Consider the following 19,665-nt stretch of genomic DNA (forward strand, 5'->3'; position numbering starts at 1 on the left):
GGCCTCCCCCAGGAGTCATGCACACACCCCCTCCTTCCTGTGCCCCTCCTTCCGGACCTGGGGGGAAGGACCACGCTCCTCCTCCTCGCCCTAGTGGGCCTCACTGTGCCCGCATATGATGCCTTTCCAGCGTCCGGGCCCTGAGCACGAATTTCAGGAACCTCCATTTCTCATGTCCTTACGACCCAGTCCCTGCAAATTACTTATGCTCAGAGTTTCCTAAGCACAAGTTTCTATTTAAAGTCATAAAAATTTCCACCGGCTAGTAAGGCTGGACCCCTGCACTACAGGGCAGAATCATGAAGCACAGGAAAACAAGCTGGCACCAGGTAAACACTTCCAGAACCGGCTGACTTTAATTTGGAAACAGCTTTCAGCCATCGACGTTCATGTTTAAGGCACATTCTCAATTACAAGTAACCCTGTCACTGGCAGGGAGCTGGCTTTGTTCTCGTGGTTTTGCGTGGAACAGATGACTTTCTGGCTTTTTTCTTTCCGAAAAAGGAGTGAGTTTGGCAATAACAAAGCTCATGACACATTCTCACCAGATGCAAAGAGTACTCTTAAAGGTTTTCCCTTTTACTCCTCAGTGAGGACATGGCGCCCCCAGTCCCCACCTGTCTCACCCAAACTGTGTATGCAGCAAAGACGTGTGCGCATGTCTGCAACGACTATATATTAAAAAAAAAAAACCTCCAAATAAACATACGTTATATGACTAAAACGAAGCCAGGAGTTTAAGCCACAAGCAAAGGGGAATGACTGCATGAGTCAGGAAACAAAACGTCTACTTTAGCTGCAAGAGGCTGTGAGGAGTGGGGGTGGGGAGGAGGTATCCTGAGAGAGTTCAAGACCGACCCAGGTCCCTCAGCACGAGCACAAGACATGGATCAGGAGGGCAGGCGGGGACGGGGCCAAGGTTCTACGGATGGTCCGCGCTGGGACACCAAGGGGCTTTTTGTGGATTTGTTAGAAACAAACATTCTTTTGGCCTTTTCCTGGCATCGCTGTTGCCAGCAGGTGGACAGAAGTGACCCACCAGTCACCACTCAGTCGTTGCCACCACAGATCTTCAGCAGTATCTTCCGGTAGTCCCCAGAAGTGTCTCCCTGGTCACAGAAACAAGTAAGGCATCAGTTAAGCAAGGCTCGGCCAGTTCTGGCTTCCTGGCTCCTGATTTTCTTCTTACAGAGAGGCAGCCCCATCCTAGGAAATTCCCCACCGTGCTGGTGCCAGAGCAGGTGAGAGGCTCACACGCTGGCCTTGCAGGTGGCACAGACCTTTGCCAACGCAGTTCAGCCTCCTGAGCCCTCCCATTAAAAAAGAGAAAGCTGGGGGCTTCCCTGGTGGCGCAGTGGTTGGGGGTCCGCCTCCCGATGCAGGGGACGCGGGTTTGTGCCCCGGTCCGGGAGGATCCCGCATGCTGCGGAGCGGCTGGGCCCGTGAGCCATGGCCGCTGAGCCTGCGCATCCGGAGCCTGTGCTCCGCAACAGGAGAGGCCACAACAGTGAGAGGCCTGCATACCGCAAAAAAAAAAAAAAAAAAAAAAGAGAAAGCTGTACTCACCCGAATGATCAAAGTCAGAATTTGAAAAACAAATACAAAAAAATTTTAAATAGCCAAAACCCCCCCTACCCAGGGCTACCTACCAGTGGCCTTTGCCCAGTGCATTTCTGTTGCACTAAGTTGGGATTATACCATAATGCACTACTGTGTCCTGGACAGGAAGTATAATCTACTATGATACGACCGTCCAGTGAAGGGGACTGTTATTATTTGGGCATCCCAGTTCACACTGATATCCCCTCTATCTGAGTCCACTGCACTTACATTAGAAGTAAGGCCACACTTAGCTAATTTCTCATCATTTCCTGCCATCGTTTCCTTCCTTGAGGGCAAGGCCTGTTCGGTGCCCACAACCTACTGGCACACACAAGATACTTTGTGAATAATTACTAATTCTCTGCTATCAACAGCATTACTTTTATATCCAAGAAAAGAGAGAGAAGCCTCTCTCAGTGACATGCCCAACATCAAACGTTAGTGAGTCTGAAATCAGGACCTGGGTGTGGTGACTTCAATTTCAAGGTTCATGTGAGTTCAGAAATTAAGTGTCAGACCCCCTGACCCCTGCCGCGACAGGAATCAATTTTATCAGACTAGCTCTGGCACAGTGATAAAACAGGAGCTAGTCTCCATCAGACACGTACATGTATCACACAACATGCTTCACGTGGACCACCTCCTTTAAGACGCAACAGTCCTGGGCAGGGGGTACTATTATTATCCTCCTCTTAACGACGATGGAACTGGGGTTCAGGGAGGTTTAAGCAAGCTGCTTGAGATCACACAGTGAGCAAGTAGAAAAGCCAGAGCTGGACCCCAAGCAGTGTGACCCCCGAGCCCTCCCTCTGAACTGCCTTCCTGTGCTGCCTCTACCACAGAGCTGAGGGAGGGGACTAATCAGGGAGCTAGAGCCGCTCACCCTCCGGGGGGCTCGGGGCTTGATTTCTCACTGATGGATCACAGATCCATCAGGGTGGTTGGATTCTGAAGGCCAGGCACCAGGTGGGGGAGGTCCTGTGTTCTCTGATGCCGATTTTGGACCCTCCCCCCCACAACTGTTTACTGAACAGCAGATGTGCTGGATGCTGGGACACAGAGAGGGGCAACAGCAGGGTCAAGAGGCACCCTGCCATCAGAAGCTGACAACCTGCTGTTGTACAACCAGATGAACAAGTGAAAACTGAAGAGGGCAAGTACGAGGACCACAAACAAGATGCCCATACTTGGCTGAAGCCGAGCCCGCGAGAGCTCTGAGGAGGGAGAGTAAAGGGGACAGTGGGAGTGGCCAGGGAGGTCTGTGGGTGAGCAGGACGCCAAGAGGCAGCCCAGACAGCCCCCAGAGGCCCGTACCGTGATGTCGTGGTACAGGGACTTGCCGTACAGCCGCTTATACTCTGCTCTGATGTCCAGGAGGTCGATCTCGCTGCGAGACACCATGATGCGGATCAGGGTCCGGTCCTTGGTTCCTGCTCCCTAAAGAGAGTGGGCCCAGGGGCATGAGCAACGGGCCTCCTCACCGTCCACTTCCCCACCTTCCCTGGGCCCTGGTCCCCTCCCCGCCCCTGGGCCCTCTGTCCTCTTGGCTGAAGGGTGGCCCTCCTCATGCCTCCTCCCCTGAGCAAGGTCCCAGTCACGAGTGGGCTGAGACACCCCCCACCCAGACCCTGCACCTGGGGGTTACCTACCCTCATGGCCCTGTTGAGCCTTTCAGCAAAGAAGGCTGGGGTATTCTTAAGACATTTCACTAGAAGAGAGAAACACGGCATAACTCGATCTGCAGAAAACTCAGTCCAGGGTGACATGACGCACACAGCATCCTCTTAGGAGGCCAGATGCCAATCAAACACACCGCTGCATCCACCTTCCTCTCCCCTCATCTCCTCTAGACTCAATTATCCTACAATCCTGGCTCCAGCCCTTTGGAACAGAGACATGCAGAGGCTGGACACCAACCCAACACATTTCCTGACAACCAATGTGATGCAGGAAGCTGTGCAGGGAAGGAACGTGAATGGTGTGTGGAACCATGTTGCTGCTCAGGCAGGAGAGGACAGGCTGGAGATGCCATGACCCTCATGGAAAAGGATGGCCGAGTGGAACGAACATCTAACTAGGGTTCTCAGGCCACGATACCTACCATGGGGTACACAGGGAAATCTGTCCCATCCAGAAAGCTCCGAGAAAAGCAAAACAGAAGGGCAAACCGTGATGTTCCCAAGTGGGTATAAAGAGGGGCCAACCCCTCAGGGTTGGGGGAGGGGGTAGGACGGACCTGGAGCCCATCAGGCCCTGCTCTGGAGGACATGACACAGGCACTGCAGGAAGTACACCAGTGTCCTGGGAGCTACGCCAGCTTTCCTTGCCCAGGGCCTGTTTTGCTGCTGCAAGTAAAAAAAACCTTTCCACGTGTTTCCATCACAAACATCTGACAACTGCCTGCAGGGATGTATTTTTAGAGGAAACTTGGCAGGATATGCATCATCTTCCTCTGGGAGAACAGCTGGTCACGTTCCCACTAGTGCCCGCACTGCAGCTCCCTCCCACAGGGCTGGGCTTGAAACATAAACAAGACACCTCCAGGACTACTGGGGGTACAACTATTCAGCAATCGAGAAGCAGCCTGATTTCCCACCATGTAGGCAACTGGATTTAGCAATCTTGGACCCTTTCACTATGATCTTCCTCAACCGGAGGGTGGGTGAGCACCCTGAAAACTCACAACACACGACAGCCCCGCAGCGGGCAGGCCAAGATACCTACCCACGGCCAGCATGCCCTGCTCCAGGTCCCCGGACATCTCCCGGCAGATGCTCTTCTCAATGTCACGGCCTGTCATTCGCTGATATTCGTTGAAAACTAGTGGCAAAACAGAGGGACATATTATGGACTGAATTCTGTGCCCCCCCAAATTCCTTTGTTGAAGTCCTAGCTCCTAGGACTTCAGAATTTAACGGTACTTGGAGATAGTCTTAAAGAGGTAATTAAGTTAAAATGAGGCCCTTAGCGTGGGTCCAAATCCAATCTGATTGGTATCTTTATAAGAAAAGGAGATTTAGACACACAAGAAAACACCAGGGCTGCAAACTCAGAGGAAAGATCACACGCGGACACAGCAAGGAGGGGGTCGTCTGCAAGCCAAGAGGAGCGGCCTCAGGAGAAACCATGGCTGACAGCACCTTCATCTTGGACTTCCAGCCTCCAGAACTATGAGAAACTATGAGAAACTATGAGAACTATGAGAACTATGAGAAAATAGATTTCTGTTGTTTAAGCCACACAGTCTGTGGTATTTTATTACGGCAGCCCTACCTGACTTGTACACGACATGTGGTGAGAAGGCCTCTGCCCCTTCCCAGAGCCCACCTCTCGCCCTCTGCTCCCGGTGCCCTGGACGGCCCCAGTGACCACACCTGCTCAGCTCTCAAGTTGGCCAGTTCTTTGCCCCAGGGAGAGTGCACCCCACCCCCTGCCCCCCAGGACTGCTCACCATCCCCTTACCAGCACTGGCCTCGCCACTGCTCACCCATCACACCTCAATCCCTGGTCCAGGAGCCCTGACACCGATAGTCTCTTCCCAGATCCCCACACCTCCAGTTCCAGCCCTGCTCCGTCATTCTATGTGCCAATCTTTCCCAGTCTGACGGTGAGCGAACGCCCATCCAGTGCCCCAGCTTACCCTGGGATGGGCCGAGCACCCACAGGAAGTGTGGGCTGTGGGTTCTGAGAGAGGCAGGTGTGCCATGGAGACCTGAGTCCTAATTTGAGCTCTGCCCCAGGATATAAACCTCCTCTTCCCCAGCCAGGGTCTCAGTTTCTATCTGTGTTCTCCAAACTGCTGTGATTTGCATATCAGTAACATGATTTCTGCTACATCTGTATCCAACTTCATTACTTACTATTTTCTTCCGATCAGCTCCTCTTTCCCCCTGACTAATAACATTTGTGAAAGCGGGGGTTTGATGTGCTACCGATATATTCCATACTCATTAAAACAAGCAACGATTAAGATGAGCATATGCTCGCTCGCGCTCAAGTACAGAATAGGGCAGAGGTTAAAAAGTGTGCTCTGGAGGCAGGCGGCCTGAGTTCAAACCCCAGCTCTGCCACGTTACCACCTGGGTAGCTGACTTCCCCAACTGCCCTTTGCCAGCTTCCTCATCTGCAAAACAGGAGAACGGCCCCTATTCGCATGTATTAAAGACTCAGTGCCTGCACAGAGCGGGTGCGGCGATTTCACCCACCCATGCTGCTAAGTGTGGTCATCGTTCTCTGTCCTCACCTGCCCTCTCATATTCGCCGCTGACACTGCTGGTTTCCAGGATGCCCCTTTCTTTGGGTGCCCCTTCTAATTCTCCTGCAATGGCCAGGGCCCTGTCCTCAGACTGCTTGGTCTCCCTCCCGTCTCCCTCTGAAGGGACCTCTTGCAGTCCCAGAGCCTCAAACTCCTTCGACCCACTCATAGTTCCCAAACTGCCATCTCTAGCCCAGACCTCTCCTGGCCTCTGGCCTCGCAGACCCGTTGCCTACATGGTATCTGTGGCTCAAGGCTCCTGACTTCCTTCCCTCCTAAAGCCTACTCGACGCACAGCTTCCCAGTCTTGGTCGAGGGCCCCCTCCCCTCTTCCACTGACTCAGCAGGAACAAACCCCGTGTCATCCCTGACTCCTTTCTCTCTCTCACACTCCACGTCCAGTTCATTGGCAAACAGGGCCAGAATCTGAGCGCTTCTTGCCACCTGCCCCTGCCAGCTGGTCCCGGCCACTGTCACTTCTCCCCTGGAGTTACTGCGGCAGCCTCCTAACTGGTTTCCTGCTCTGCCATTGATCCCTTCTCTCTTCTCAACACAACAGCCAGGACACTCACAGAACCTAAGTCAAATCACATCTCTCCTTCACTCAGAGCCCTCCAATGGCCTCCTGTTTTATTCGGGGTAAACACCTAAGTCCATGCAATTGTCATCAGGGCTTCCTACCGTCTCTGACCTCACCTCCTCCTATGCGCACTCACTCCATCTACTCCACCTCACCAGCCCCCTTTACTGTTTCTCGGTTGCTCAGGGCCTTTGCACCTGCAACTCCTCCATGTTTTGTTTTTTTTTGCTGTACGCAGGCCTCTCACTGTTGTGGCCTCTCCCGTTGAGGAGCACAGGCTCTGGACGCGCAGGCTCAGTGGCCATGGCTCACGGGCCCAAACGCTTCGTGACATGTGGGATCCTCCCAGACTGGGGCACAAACCCGCGTGCCCTGCATTGGCAGGCGGACTCTCAACCACTGTACCACCAGGGAAGCCCCCTTCATGTTTTTAACTCAAATGTCATTACCCCACTGAGGAATGCCCCCAGCACCCTCCGACACCTTTATCACTTCCTATCCCAGTTTCGAACTTATTCTTCTCTAAAGATTTACCAACTGGTACAGATTGTATTTGATTTTTGTTTACTGCCAGGCTCCCCAAACAAGGTGAACCCCCTGAGAACAGAGATTCTGCAGTGTCGTTCCCTACACCTACTCCATGACCTGGCACGTGGCAGGAGCTCAGTTTATATTTGTTGAAGGAAAGAGTAAATAAGTGTTACTTACTACTATTAATTGTGATGTTTATTTTTTATGCCACACTTTGGAAACCACTGGGTCAGGTGCTCTTGAAGGCTCTCTCAACTCTAATAGTCCACATTATAGCCGATAAAGATACCAGCCAACAGGAGGCGCCCATTTCTCTAACCTCCTCCCTTGCTTTCCTGCAGAGCGGGACGCTTGCAGACTCAGGAAACCGCTGATAATATCTTTTAAATCTCCACCAGGGGGCTCTTTCAAGGACGTGAAAGGCCCATGCAGAGCGGAACTGCTAAGTGTTCCTGCAAGCTGTTTCCTGCCATACCTCATCTGACCTCATTACGTGGCTGCAGGGAGGCTGGGACTGCCTTACCTGCCACCAGGTGGGCCCGGCTCCGGGAGCACAGAACTGCATTGAACTTGGACTCATCTGTTCCGAGGCGATTCTCTCCAGCTGCATAGAGCTCCTGGACAGAAGAGGGACAGATAGACATGCAATGCAGACCTCACCCCAGACTCCAGGCCCAGGTCACCGAGGAGAGCTGGGCAGAGTCTCCCTACAAGCCCAGAGGGGAGGGAAAGTGGGGCAGGGCCCCAGCTGAGCTCCATTCACTGTGCTGAAGTAGACACCATCCACACATCCTCTCACTAAGCCAGGAGAGCCAAGGCTGCGGGGGCCCAGGACAGGCAAGGAACAGCTTTAACCCAACCAAGGGAGCAGCAGCACAGAGGAAAACATGGGCTTGAGACCTAGCTCTTCTACCCACTTGCCACGGGACTCTAGGCAGGCTACCGGCCCTCTCTGAACTTCAGTTTCCTCATCTCTAAAACGCGAAGTTTGGATTAGATTCGGGGTCACAAACCTGAAAGCCCAAAGGGGCCAGCTGGGTAACTTAAATGCAGGAATCAGGCCAGCTGTAAGGCCAGAGTGGTGGGGACCACGGGGACCATGCGGAGAGGCAGTTACTTCTCAGCCGACTACATGACAGAGGAACAAGGCTCACAGCTGCCTGACCCATTTTTCATGAGGAACCAGAAACCCCGATATCTACGTGAAATTTCTTAATCTTTAAAAGAAGTTTCCCTATCTATAAGCGGGAACACCTGAGACAATAATTATAACAACAACTGATACATTGCAGGTGTGGATGTGGGATTTTATGTGACAGGTGCTTGCCTGCCGTTTCACTGCATACACTGTTATGTTTGCAAATGGGGAGAATTCGCACTTTTCTGTTCGGTTTTTGAAGGTTTGAGCCCAATCTATTTGCCAATTTGCAACCCTTGTACCAGATGGCTCAAAAGTGCCTTCCAGGCCTCAGATAGCAGCTCTTGGACCTAAAGGCACTGATACTTGAGGGCAGAAGGTGGCCATCAGGGGCTCAGAGACCCCACAGGTCGAGGTGAAGCCAAGCAGGTCCAGACCTAAGAAGGCAGAGCAGTAGGCACGAGACCCTGCAACCAAGGCAACTTCTGCCTCAGCTGGGAAAAGGCCTGGACAGGAAACAGAAACTGGAAGATCCCCACTGGGGCAAGAGCTGGAGCCCAGGACTCTGGCGATATCCAGCCCTGAGTCCAGTTATAGGAATGGGTGTCCCAAGCCAGGGAGACGTTAAGTGAGCGGTCTGGGACCAGGGCAGAGGCAGGCACCGTCTGGGCACAGAGAGTGAGCCCTTGCCCAGACTCTGCCTCCAGGTTTCTCTGGACACAATGCTCAACCTCTCTGGGCCTCAGTGTCCTCACCTGGAAAGCAAATGGGCCAGACCGGAAGAGTGGTTCTCTTCCAGCCCTTACAAGAGGGCACTACGGAAGTCCTCTGACATATGACAGAGACAAGGAGCCTACTGGCAGCTCCTGGTGAATGCAGCGCCCTGGGGGGCGGGAGCAGTGAGGTGGGGAGAGGCACACCCAGCTCCATCCCACCAGGAAGCCAGGGCTCTCTCCAGCCAGAACTGCTATGGTCTGAATTCATTAGTGGGAAACCCAAACTCCTCTGGAGAGGCACTGGGACTCCTGAACCGAGAGAGGAAACAGCCAGAGACTGTTCCCCTGCGAAACTCACAGCATCTGGAATCCACTCCTTATCTGTTGCTCTTTCAATCCCAGAACCCCTCCCTTGTGACAAAAGAAAGTGGAAGACACTCCCCTGCTCAGGAAGCCAGGTGAGCGGCCACCACACTCACTTGCACATCTCTCTGGACGAGCGTCATGTCCACGTTTGTGCTTTCATCCCGGTTTCCCTGAAAGGAAGCAGGCTGTGAGGTCAAGGTCACTCCTTGGAGTCGCACCCCTCCCTCCCTGTTGCTCCTCCCCATGGCCCAGAGATCCACCTCTCCCTGCTGTGGGCCCGATCTCTGCCCTGGGAAAGGTACCTGAGAGAGAGAGATGAGGAGCCGCTGGAAGTGCCCTGACGTGTCGCTCCGAATGGCCTCCTCCAGGGCCTTTTTGAATTCTAAAAGGGAGACACAGGAAAGGGCTGTCCTGTAGCCCAGTGGACCAAGCTGCGCACTGCACACAGTTAACAGTGGGCTCTGGCATGAGGAGACAGGTGGCCCACGTGGCCCCCAGGAACAAACAACCGGAGATCAGGAGGGGCTGTGACTTCCGGGCTGACCTGGCCCCAACCTCGCCCAGGAGGTTTTCCCCAGCGCCCCCTTACCTCAGTCACCTGCTCCAGTGTAAACAGCAGGCAGGGCTGGGTCTGGGAGGGAATCCCAGTGTGTTAGGGGTGGTAGGAGATAAGGAGGCCAGGAAGGAAGAGAGGCCCTGGGAGAGGGTGTGGCCAAGGCCCTAAAAGCACAGGGTTCTGCAAGGGGCAGAGGGCCCAGGGCCAGCCTAACCTGTCTTGTAGACTCTGTTCAATTCCCGGATGTGCTCATTGCTGCGGGAGGCCAGGATCTCGATCAGGCAGGCTTCATCAGTGCCTGCCCCCTGGGAGGCAGAGAGCACAACAAAGCACAGGCTTGTTACAGCCTCCTCCCTGGCACTCAGGATCCCCCGGGGCACAAACCCCAGAGACAGGCCACAGACACAGACTCGCCCATCGTGCTGCTGCTGCGGCCCGGGCCTGAAGCAGCCAGCCTCCCCTCTGCAGTCCCAGGAAGGTGGTACCAGTAATGACAGCAACACGGTGATAAGTAGAGATCATGGGAAGGAACATCCCCATTCCACCCGCCAGGACACTGAGAATTAGAGAAGTGTAGTAACCTGTTCAAGGCCACACAGTAAATGGTGGGGTTGAGAGGTGGACCTGGATCTGATTTATTCCAAGTTCAGCCCATGAATGAGATGAGAAGCAACTGAGAAAATGGGTTTAAAGCGAGAGCATGACACGTGGGAAAATGTGAGTCGTAGAGTGGACTGTGGAGCATCTGGAGACACCTAGGAGAAGGCAACAACATCGAGGATGGAAGAGATGAGCGAGTCAGGGACAGTGAGGAGGCAGAGGACAGGGTCAGTAGCCTGGTTTCTATGTCAGGTTGAATCTTGGTTCTGCTGGTCACTAGCTGTGTGACCTTGGGCATGTCACTTCACCTCTCTGTGCCTCAGGTTCCTTGACCATAAAATGGAAGTGATTCTGCAGGCAGACAGAGTAGGGTGTCCCCAGAGCAAGAGAACCAGGAATGGCTTTCTTGACATAAGAGAAACCATTTTTAGCCTAAGCTATCTTGTGATCTAAGCCTGGCCACAGTACTTGCCCTTAAAGGAACAAAAGGACAATAGGAAAGATAACAAATCAGATGTAAAGACTCCCAGCTCTGTTTCAACGGTAAAGACTAGCCTGAAGCACTTTCTTGAGCCGTTGGCAGAATTTAAACCCCCTTGGGCACTCAACCACCAAATCAACTGGAACCTAAGGGATGAAGAGGTTGGCCTTTTCAAGTTTGGACTCTGTGGACCACCCAAGCCCCTTCATGAATATGCATGTGCCTTTAGCTTAAAACTTCCCCAGTTTTGCAGTTCCGGGAGATACGGCTTTGGGAAAGATCCCCAATGTTCTTACTTGCTGCAAGTAATAAATCTTTCCTTGTCTCGCTCTTTGGCTTGGCTGGGTCTCTTGACAGCCACAAAAAGGCGAACCCAGTTTCAGGTAACATCTTCGTGGGGGCAAGAAAAGTCACTGTGCCTATCAGGCCCCTGAGGAATGTCAGATTCCTTCTGCGGCACCTGCTCAGTTCACAAGGACTCCCCTGTCTGTGGGTGTGGCCCCTCCCCATCCACAGGACACCTGCTGGGGGTCTCGGGAGCCACAGGACTGTACAAAACGTGCAGGACCCTCCGCTTGGTCATAACTGATTGAACTAGGGGGATACTAAACCCAAACGAAGCCCATCAGAACCTGCCCCCATTTGGAATTTGAACCAAGGGACAGCTGGCCTCTTCTGTAACTGGATCTCTGACAGGTACATGGAGAGGGGTCGACAGGGATGCTGTGCTAAGGAAGGAGAGGCACAGAAGCACATGGAAGAATGAAGCACACTCAAGAAGCAGCAGAGATGAGAGAGAAAAGTCTGCCCGCCGGCCCTCGCCTAATGAATGAGGATACAATCCACACCTCCCACTCTTATCACTGCATCACTAGCTCCCTCTGCAACCCCAGCTCCCCAGCTCCCACTGTGTTTTTAAGGTGGAGAGACTTAGATGCTCCCTGATGACAAATGACGCCTCATTTGCCTCTTGGGGGAGCCACCAGAAGTTCCCCTTTCTACAGCATTTGGACTCCAACCAGGAGGGTCCAGGAGCCGTGCTGACAACCGTGGCTAATAAGTGAGCGAAGACACACCTCGTGACCCAGGCCTTTCCCGGGGCTGTATATCCACACGGGTACACACACACACACACACACACACACACACACACACACACACGCACACCCATACACACCTTGATGGCTTCCTTTATCTCATAAGCATCAAAGAGGACCGGGGTCTTCATCAGGGCCAAGACTGTCTTCTCAAAGTTTCCTGACAGTTCAGATTTCAGATCTTTGATCAAATCCTGATTGGACATTCAGACAAACAAACAAAACCTATTTTCAGAATCCACAGGAGGTGACCAATAGGGACAATATCCCAGATCCAGGGACCAGCAGCATCTGCAGAAGAGCCAAACCTCAGGCCCCAGCCAGACCTGCAAAATCAGAGCTTGCATTCAAACCAGATTCCGAGGGGACTCATGGCCATTAAAGTAGGAGAGGCACCAGGCCAGAACACTAGCCTATATGTACCCAGTGGTTACCTATCTAAAGATCTGAAAGCCCCCAAAATCAAAATATGGCCCCCGTGCATTTGTTCAGTACTTAAAGCCTCTTCCTTCAAAGGGAAATAACTTGCCCATGGTCTTGGTGAGTCGTGCACAGCCAGACTGGAACCCAGATCCCTGGGCGCCTCTCATCAAACCTCAGTACCCTGTGGACTCTGGAATTTCTCCTTCAGAGCATCCTTTGCTTCTAGAAGATGCCATCAGCTGAGAGACAGCAGGAAATGCCCTAATGTGCCTTATGGTTTGTCCAGGAGATCCAGACCCACTAGGCCCCAAGGAAAAGCAGGAGTAGGGCTGTGCTAGAGGATATGCCTTAAGTCAGGAGGGACCCCCCACCCCACCCCGCCATCTCGCCAACACTCACCTTCCCATAAGCTGTCTTGAAGGACAGGAGGATCTGCTGCCGCTGCTTGTTGGAGCGACTCCCCAGGCAGTCAGTGATGGCCTGCTCATCAGTCCCTGGAGGAAGGAGAGGTGGGAGTGGGCAGGGCTGGGGGTCGTGGGGACGCTCTGCGGCTACAGACTTTCCTGGCCTGGGTCTTCCAATTCTCCTGGGCATCCCAACTGCACCCCCATATCCACCTTCTCTTCCTCCACCACTGGGGCCAGGCTGCCTCCACCCAGCGACCCCAGCCCACAGAGCCACTGTGTAACTGCCTAGGGAGTCGGGGGGTGATTAGGACTCGCACCACCTGGGGTCTCTCACCAAAGCCCTTCATGGCCTTCCGCAGGACCTCGGCATCTCGCAGGGGGTCAAACCCAGGAGCATCTGTGATGGTGCCTCGGTTTCCAAACTGCTCAGACAGACAGACAGTAAGAATGCTATATTCCCCCGATGTGAGACTGCCTGCCCCAGACTCTGGAAATGACCTTTCCTCTAAAACTTGGGGTACCTGAAGGAGTCTGCAATCAACAGCACAGGGGACTCGACAATGAGTCGGCCTAACGTGCCCATTACCTGTCCTGGCACTGAAACATCTGCCTGGCTCCCGTGGCTAGGAGCCCACCTAGAGCTGAGTCCTGATGCTGAAAATCTACCCTATGCCCGGGTCCTCCAGGCCTGGGCCCGGGCTCTTGATGAAGGGGAGGCCTCGGGAACAGGGGTGCGGCCTCTCCTCAAGGCCTCAGCACCACAGCACACATCAGGGCTTGCCTAACGGGCCTGCTTAGTCCATCTCTGTGCACACGATAAACAGGTGTTCCCTCTGGGATGCAGGTGTCCAGCCTTCACGATGGTACATGCAGCCCTGCTACCTCTCGGACTAGTTCTCGTTTCCCAGCACTGTTTTCTGGACTCTACGACCTGCTTGCCTGCTGGACTCCTTCCTGACATGACAGCTACACTCCAAGCAAACTTGATTTTTCCTGCCGAAACTCTCCCTTGGTGGATTATCTAGTACAAACTGGTTTTAACAGAGTTAAGGAGATAAGCTGAGAGAAAAGAATAAGGGGGAAGGCAGAGAGGGAGGATGCAGAGCAGGGCAGGGGTAGGGGGATGTGTGGGTGTGAGGGAGGGAGGAGAAGGGACCCTCTGACTAAAAATAGTAGTCAACCACATACCACTAGCCCTGTGCTTGGCTGGTTTCGCTGTGTAACCATGACAATGAATTCTAGGCTCTGCAAACATGAACTGCTCTCCAAAATGAGCCAAGAGCAGCCCTGAAAGAACTGCCAACAATCTTCCCTACCCAAAGGAGCTGGTTTTCAGAATCCTCTGAGGCTAGTCTGGGAGGGCACATCCGGGGGACTGAAAACTAAGAGCCACTGGGCAAAGGCCTTGAGACCAGTTCTTACAAAACCCAGGCAGTAAATAACACCAGACAAATGAAGAGTACCCGGAGGCATTCAGACCCAGCTCCCACAGGGACCATCTAACAAGCTGGGACAAAGACGGTAGCTCCCTAGGTCCTCAGGCGTACAAACAGGGGATGCGGAGTCTGTGAGGAAGTGACACTGAAAACTACAAGTTAGAGCTGGAGGACCTAGTCCTCCCCCGTCCCCTGCACGGTCCCCAGCCCAGCTGGCAGAGGACACTGGGCCACATGTCTTGGGCCCTTGGAGCCAGGACTGGACAGAGAGTAGCACAAAGTTGGCACTCACCTGGGCTGGGGGCACAGCAGGGGTGACGGTCCCGGACCCAGTGTACCCTGGGTAGCTTGGCACCGGCTGCTGTCCCGGAGGTGGCATCGGCGACTGCCCAGGGTAGGTCATGGGCGGCTGTCCAGGGTAGGCCCCCGAGGGCTGCTGCCCAGGGGGCGGCATGGGCTGGCCTGACACAGGGGCCCCTGGGTATGGCGGATACGAGGGCATCCCAGAGGGTGGGTTTCCTCCAGGGGGTGGGTACATTCCATATGGAGGAACAGGCTGCTGGGCGGAAGGGGAATGCCCAAAACCCCCCGGGGGGACGGGAGGGTAACCACCCCCAGGGGCCCCCGGGTACAGGTTTGGCACGTTGGCTCCTCCGAACGTCCCGGACACGTTGGCAGCCTGAAAGTCCACGAAGCAAGAGCCTTAGACTAACAGCCCCTGAGGGGCACAGCCATACTCCGTCCATCTGCCCTTCTCCGCCCTGAGCCCTGCAGCGGGCACCCAGGAGCCACACTCAACTCAAGCCAAGTCTGAGCACCACCAGCTTCTCAGCAAGGTCCACCTTGCCCACCCACCTTGTGCTACACGCCCTCTACCTGCACTGCTGACCCCCTTTACCTGCCCTGTGCCCAAAGAACCCACACTCGCTCTAACACCACACCGTTTCCTTATGCTACTGTCTGTCTCTTCCCAGTGGATGGTAAGTACTCCCAGGCTGGGATTTTTCTATCTCCAGTGCCTAGAATGGGCCTGGCACAAATTAGACTGTGGAGTGGTTACACTGTTTACATTGAGCATACATTTGTTTTTAGATGATAAAATATGCTATTTTAACAAGCAAATCAACAAAAGTAGCATGTGCGTCCGTGCTACCTGGCACCTGCTGCCAGGCCCAACCAGGAGAGTCATCCACGTGTACCAACAGCCCCCGCACGCGTGTGGCCACCTGCACATGGCACATGCATGCACACACAGGTGCACACCCTCACCCCTCTATCCCTATGCTGAGCTCATACAGAAGGTGCTCAATGCATACTCCACAAAGGCCCCACCCCTGCCCAGTCCCCCAGAGCTGAAAGGGACCTGGAAGACCATGTGGCCCAATGCATTCCCCCACCGCTCATTTTACAGACGGGAAAATCAAGATGCAGAGAGGGACAGTGAGCCGGTGAGAGCCCTGATGGAAACCATCATGTTCTAAGATATAGCTTAACACCCTCGGCGCCCACAGATACACACGCACGTGCACACACCACCCCCCTGACACCACGGAAGCCAGCAGCCTTTCTCCCTCTGGCCACGCCGGTGTGGCCCCCGGGGCAGCCCAGCAGGAGGGCTGGACTCACCATTCCCGAGAGGTAGTCCTGGTTGAACTGCCCTGCGTAGGTGGCCACGTTATCCAGCCCGATGGGGGGCATGTTGGGTGGTGGGTAGCCAGCACCTCCCCAGGCACCGCCACCTGAAAGCAACACCAGGCCTGTCAGCGCCCCTGCGGCTCCCCAGCAGGACAAGGCAGAGACATCAAGCTCCCAGGTGGTCGGAGGGGAAGCCAAGCAGAGCCGCGGACAGTCCTATATAGACCACACGGCAAACGCTCGGGCAACAAAGTCTAGCCAGATCCCGCTGCCAGAGGAAGGGAGGAGGGAACCTTCAATTCGGTGTTCAGCAAACACTCCCAAGACCCTCTGTGGGTATTAAGGTAGGAGGGCCAAGGGCAGGCCTGCCCTCCTGGGCTCACCCCTATGGAGTGGGAGTATAGACATAAAGACAGGTCACTCGGGGACACTGTGCCAAGCCCAGGGCAGCGGCAAGCTCAGGGATCACTGAGAGTCCACAGTGATGGAGAACCATGGCGGGGGCGGGTGGGCGTCGGGGTGGGCTGTCCTGCCAATCTGGCTGTGTGCTGTCATCACAAGTCTGTAAGGGGCAGGGAGAGGCAGGATGACAGGATGGAGGGAGACAGGGCTCGGTTATGGAAAGCAGACACCTGTCCTTGTCAGGGGACAACAGGGGAACAGCAGTAAAGACCCCCAGCTCTGAACCCATCGGGACCGGGGTATGTGCCCTGGGGCAAGGCACTCAACCACCCTGGCTCAGTTTCCTCAGGTGAAGTGGGGATAATTGGTGTTTGCCTCAAATTGCTGTGAGGAGGATTAAGAGAGTTAACGCCGGGCAGGGCTTAGCTGGGAGCCCGGCGAGCATTCATATGTTACAGCTGTCACCATGACAAGCAGCACGGCAGCTAGGCAGCTAGCATCATCCTGCGGGCTGTTGGCCTGTTAGAGGCAGCCCTGTCCATGACAGCGAAAAGGCCCTGAGGGCCTCGTGTTTGGCTTTCCAGCCCCAGGGCTCCGGGATACTCAGGACGGAGCTCTCCCGGAATCGCCCGCCTGCTCCCTCTCTTGCTGCTCAGGTGATGACAGAGGTGGCAGTGGTAGGACACAGGTGCCTGACCAGCTGGCGCAGCTTCCCTGCTATCGGGCCACAGGAGCAGCTGCAGCAGTACACAACGTCTGACCCTTAGCAACTGCCTCCACTTCCTCCCTCTGCAGGGGCCCTGCTGCTGGGAAACCACACACCTTGAGCACAGGGCAAGAGAAGCGACAATGGGCAATCGTCACCTAGCAGTGCTCCAGAGGACACTGTGCCAGAGGCTTTACCTGGCTATCGTGTTCTTGTCTAGGCCAGCCTAGTGATGGAGATGCTTGAAGCCATTTGCAAAGGAGAAAATTGAGTCTCAGAACGGTACACGTTTGTCTGCTGCTATCAGCTAATAAGGCAAGAGATTGGGGCCTGGCCTGGTCCTGGCTTTCCAGAAGTGGCTTCAAACCCTGACCTCGCCTGGCCCCAAGGTCCAAGCTCTTCTCCAGCCCCTCCCCTGACTGGCTGCACTGTGGGGGTCCAAAGGGAGCAAGGAAATAACTGGAAAACACCATCACTCCTCCCCTCTCCACTCCTGGGCCCTGAGCAGAGAGGGCGTTCCCTCCCTCGCCTGCCCCAGACCCTCTTACCTGGTGCAGCTGGCGGGTAGCCGCCTGCGGGCGGGGGGTAGCCTGGGTAGCTCATGGTTAGATCTGAAAGGAAAGAGGAAAGTGTGTTCAGGCTCTGCCGGGGGCTCTCACCAGTCTTACCGGAGAACAGTGTCAGCCGCAAGCTGGCCCTTGCAGGAGGAGCTGCAACAGGCCTGACCCATGGCGGGCAGCCCAGCTCAGCCTGTACCTGCTGGACCCCCGCCAGCAACAGTAACCGGGGGCATTACAGGATTCACCATCCATGAACCAGTGAGTTTCCCTGAAAACCCCTTTCACCCAAGCTCCATTCCCACTTCTGCTGACAAGGGATGCAGCACGTGTGTGAAGCTCTTCTCCCACCTCATTCTCAGGGGGGTCCAGGTCTATTTGCTGGTATCTTCTTTATCACCATCCATCCAGCAACAGGGAAAACCAGAGCCCCTGTCTCCCTGTGCCCAACCTACAGACCCCAAGCTATACACAGCGGCCTCCAAATTGGCTCTGCCCCAAACTACAGTTTTTGTTCTCCAACCTCTGGTTCACCAGGCAAGGGAACGGGGTATGATATCATCATTCCTAGAAACAAGGAGAGACCTCAGGAGGGCTCATCTGATCCAGGATCCAGAATCAGGACAAGTGAGGGAGCACAATCCTGTCCCTACAGATGGGGCAGATGGAGCTCAGAAAGGTAAGTGACTTGCAGATCAGTAGTAAGGGAAGGAGAAAGGCCAGAACCTAGAGCTCTTACCTGTTGGTGATGGTGTGATATCTGTTCTCACAAAGTCCCTCTCTGTACAGATCCCTCTGCCATGTCTCATGTTAGTTGAACTGCCCAGGAGGGACACAGATCTGCCGTAACACCACACACTGTCAGGCAAGCTGCCTACTCTTGCTAATCAGTGGCTGCTGCCGTTTGAGAGGCATCCAACAACCAGTGAGAGTGAGGAAACCTATGGGCCCCCTTAACAATCACACCTGCTGACCCTAGGTTAGCTGCTCTCTTCCCAGGCTGGGTCCCAAGCTAGTTCTCAAACTGCAGTGTGCATCAGAACCACCTGGAGGGCTTGTTAAACACATTGCTGGGCTCCACCCACAGGGTGTGAGTCAGTAGAACCAGAATTTGCATTTCTAACTAGTTCCCAGGTGATAGTCCAAGGACCCCACTTTGAGAAACCCTGCTCTAGACGCTGTTAGTCACCTACAAGACTCTGGCTGCCTTTCACAGCTACACTGGCGAACTAGGCATGCTGTTTCCAAGGAAGCTGAAGGGCTTCCTCAAGGTGCCACCGGTCCCCATGGGGTGGGTCTGGGTTCTCAGCTCTGTGGGCATGGTAATTCGTTTGGGTCAGTGGGTCCCACTGGTGACTGCAATGGGAGGCCAGATGATGGCCTAGTGACCTTGGAGAGAGCTAGAATTGGCGACCTGTGGTGTGGGCCAAAGGCCCTCTCCCAAGCACGCTGTCACGTGGTGACTGAGGTCCCTAGTGGTGCTTTCAGTCTGACCCATCTGCCAGAACCCTCGGATGTCATTGTTGAGGAGATACCCTGGGAGGTGGGCCAGGAACTTTCTGATGGAAGAAAGAGAAACCGGCCCTCAGAAAAACAGGGGGAGCTGCAGTTGTGCTCCTGACACCTTTGTCTCTGGAGACCACCTCCCAGGAGAACGAGCCCAAAGGCCCATCCACAGTCGGATGGAAAAACAAAACAAAAAAGCTGGATACTACCCTGTTCCATACGCCAAAATAAAACTTCAGCCAGACCAAAGTTTAAGCATAAGAAGTAGCCCTTATCCCCAAAGATGAAATTAAATTTCTGCGTAAGAAACAAGTAACGAAAACAACATAAAGACTAGGGAAGTGACAAAATTAGGAAAAATGTTTTATGATAAGAAAAAGACCAATAACCTTTATAGAAACTCAAATGATGCAAACAATTACAGAAAAGGAAGTACAGATACTCACCCTCACTAATATGCTGACTTGCCAGTTAAAAATAGAGATGTAGAAATTAAACATGACACACGCTTTGACTCAGAAGCTCTACTTCTGGAAGTCTGTTTCCCAGACACACTAACCTGCGGCATCAGCCACAACAGCAAGAAGGAGCCCCCAGATACGCACCAGCAGAGGCTGGTTTAGTAAATCAAGCAGATCCACACGAGGGATACTCCGTAGCTGTTTTAGAGA

The 19,665-nt window shown here is 54.1% G+C and overlaps 1 protein-coding gene across 1 annotated transcript in view; it reads right to left on the reverse strand.

Moving 5' to 3' along the window:
* Positions 1-340: 340 nt before the first annotated feature.
* ANXA11 (annexin A11) overlaps positions 341-19,665 on the reverse strand; it is a 42,442-nt gene continuing 23,117 nt past the window's right edge. The window contains exons 2-15 of the mRNA XM_065894854.1: positions 17,480-17,542; positions 15,815-15,927; positions 14,481-14,867; positions 13,087-13,174; positions 12,745-12,839; positions 12,003-12,116; positions 9,959-10,049; positions 9,491-9,570; positions 9,302-9,358; positions 7,492-7,585; positions 4,327-4,422; positions 3,252-3,310; positions 2,917-3,039; positions 341-1,109 (exon numbers count right to left, since the gene is read on the reverse strand). Coding sequence (XP_065750926.1) covers positions 1,050-1,109; positions 2,917-3,039; positions 3,252-3,310; positions 4,327-4,422; positions 7,492-7,585; positions 9,302-9,358; positions 9,491-9,570; positions 9,959-10,049; positions 12,003-12,116; positions 12,745-12,839; positions 13,087-13,174; positions 14,481-14,867; positions 15,815-15,927; positions 17,480-17,534 — 1,512 coding nt within the window. The 5' untranslated portion in view covers positions 17,535-17,542 and the 3' untranslated portion in view covers positions 341-1,049. The remainder of the gene's footprint in view (positions 1,110-2,916; positions 3,040-3,251; positions 3,311-4,326; positions 4,423-7,491; positions 7,586-9,301; positions 9,359-9,490; positions 9,571-9,958; positions 10,050-12,002; positions 12,117-12,744; positions 12,840-13,086; positions 13,175-14,480; positions 14,868-15,814; positions 15,928-17,479; positions 17,543-19,665) is intronic.

Source organism: Phocoena phocoena, chromosome 16 (genome assembly GCF_963924675.1).
Source record: "Phocoena phocoena chromosome 16, mPhoPho1.1, whole genome shotgun sequence".
In the NCBI taxonomy this organism is placed as follows: Eukaryota; Metazoa; Chordata; class Mammalia; order Artiodactyla; family Phocoenidae; genus Phocoena; species Phocoena phocoena.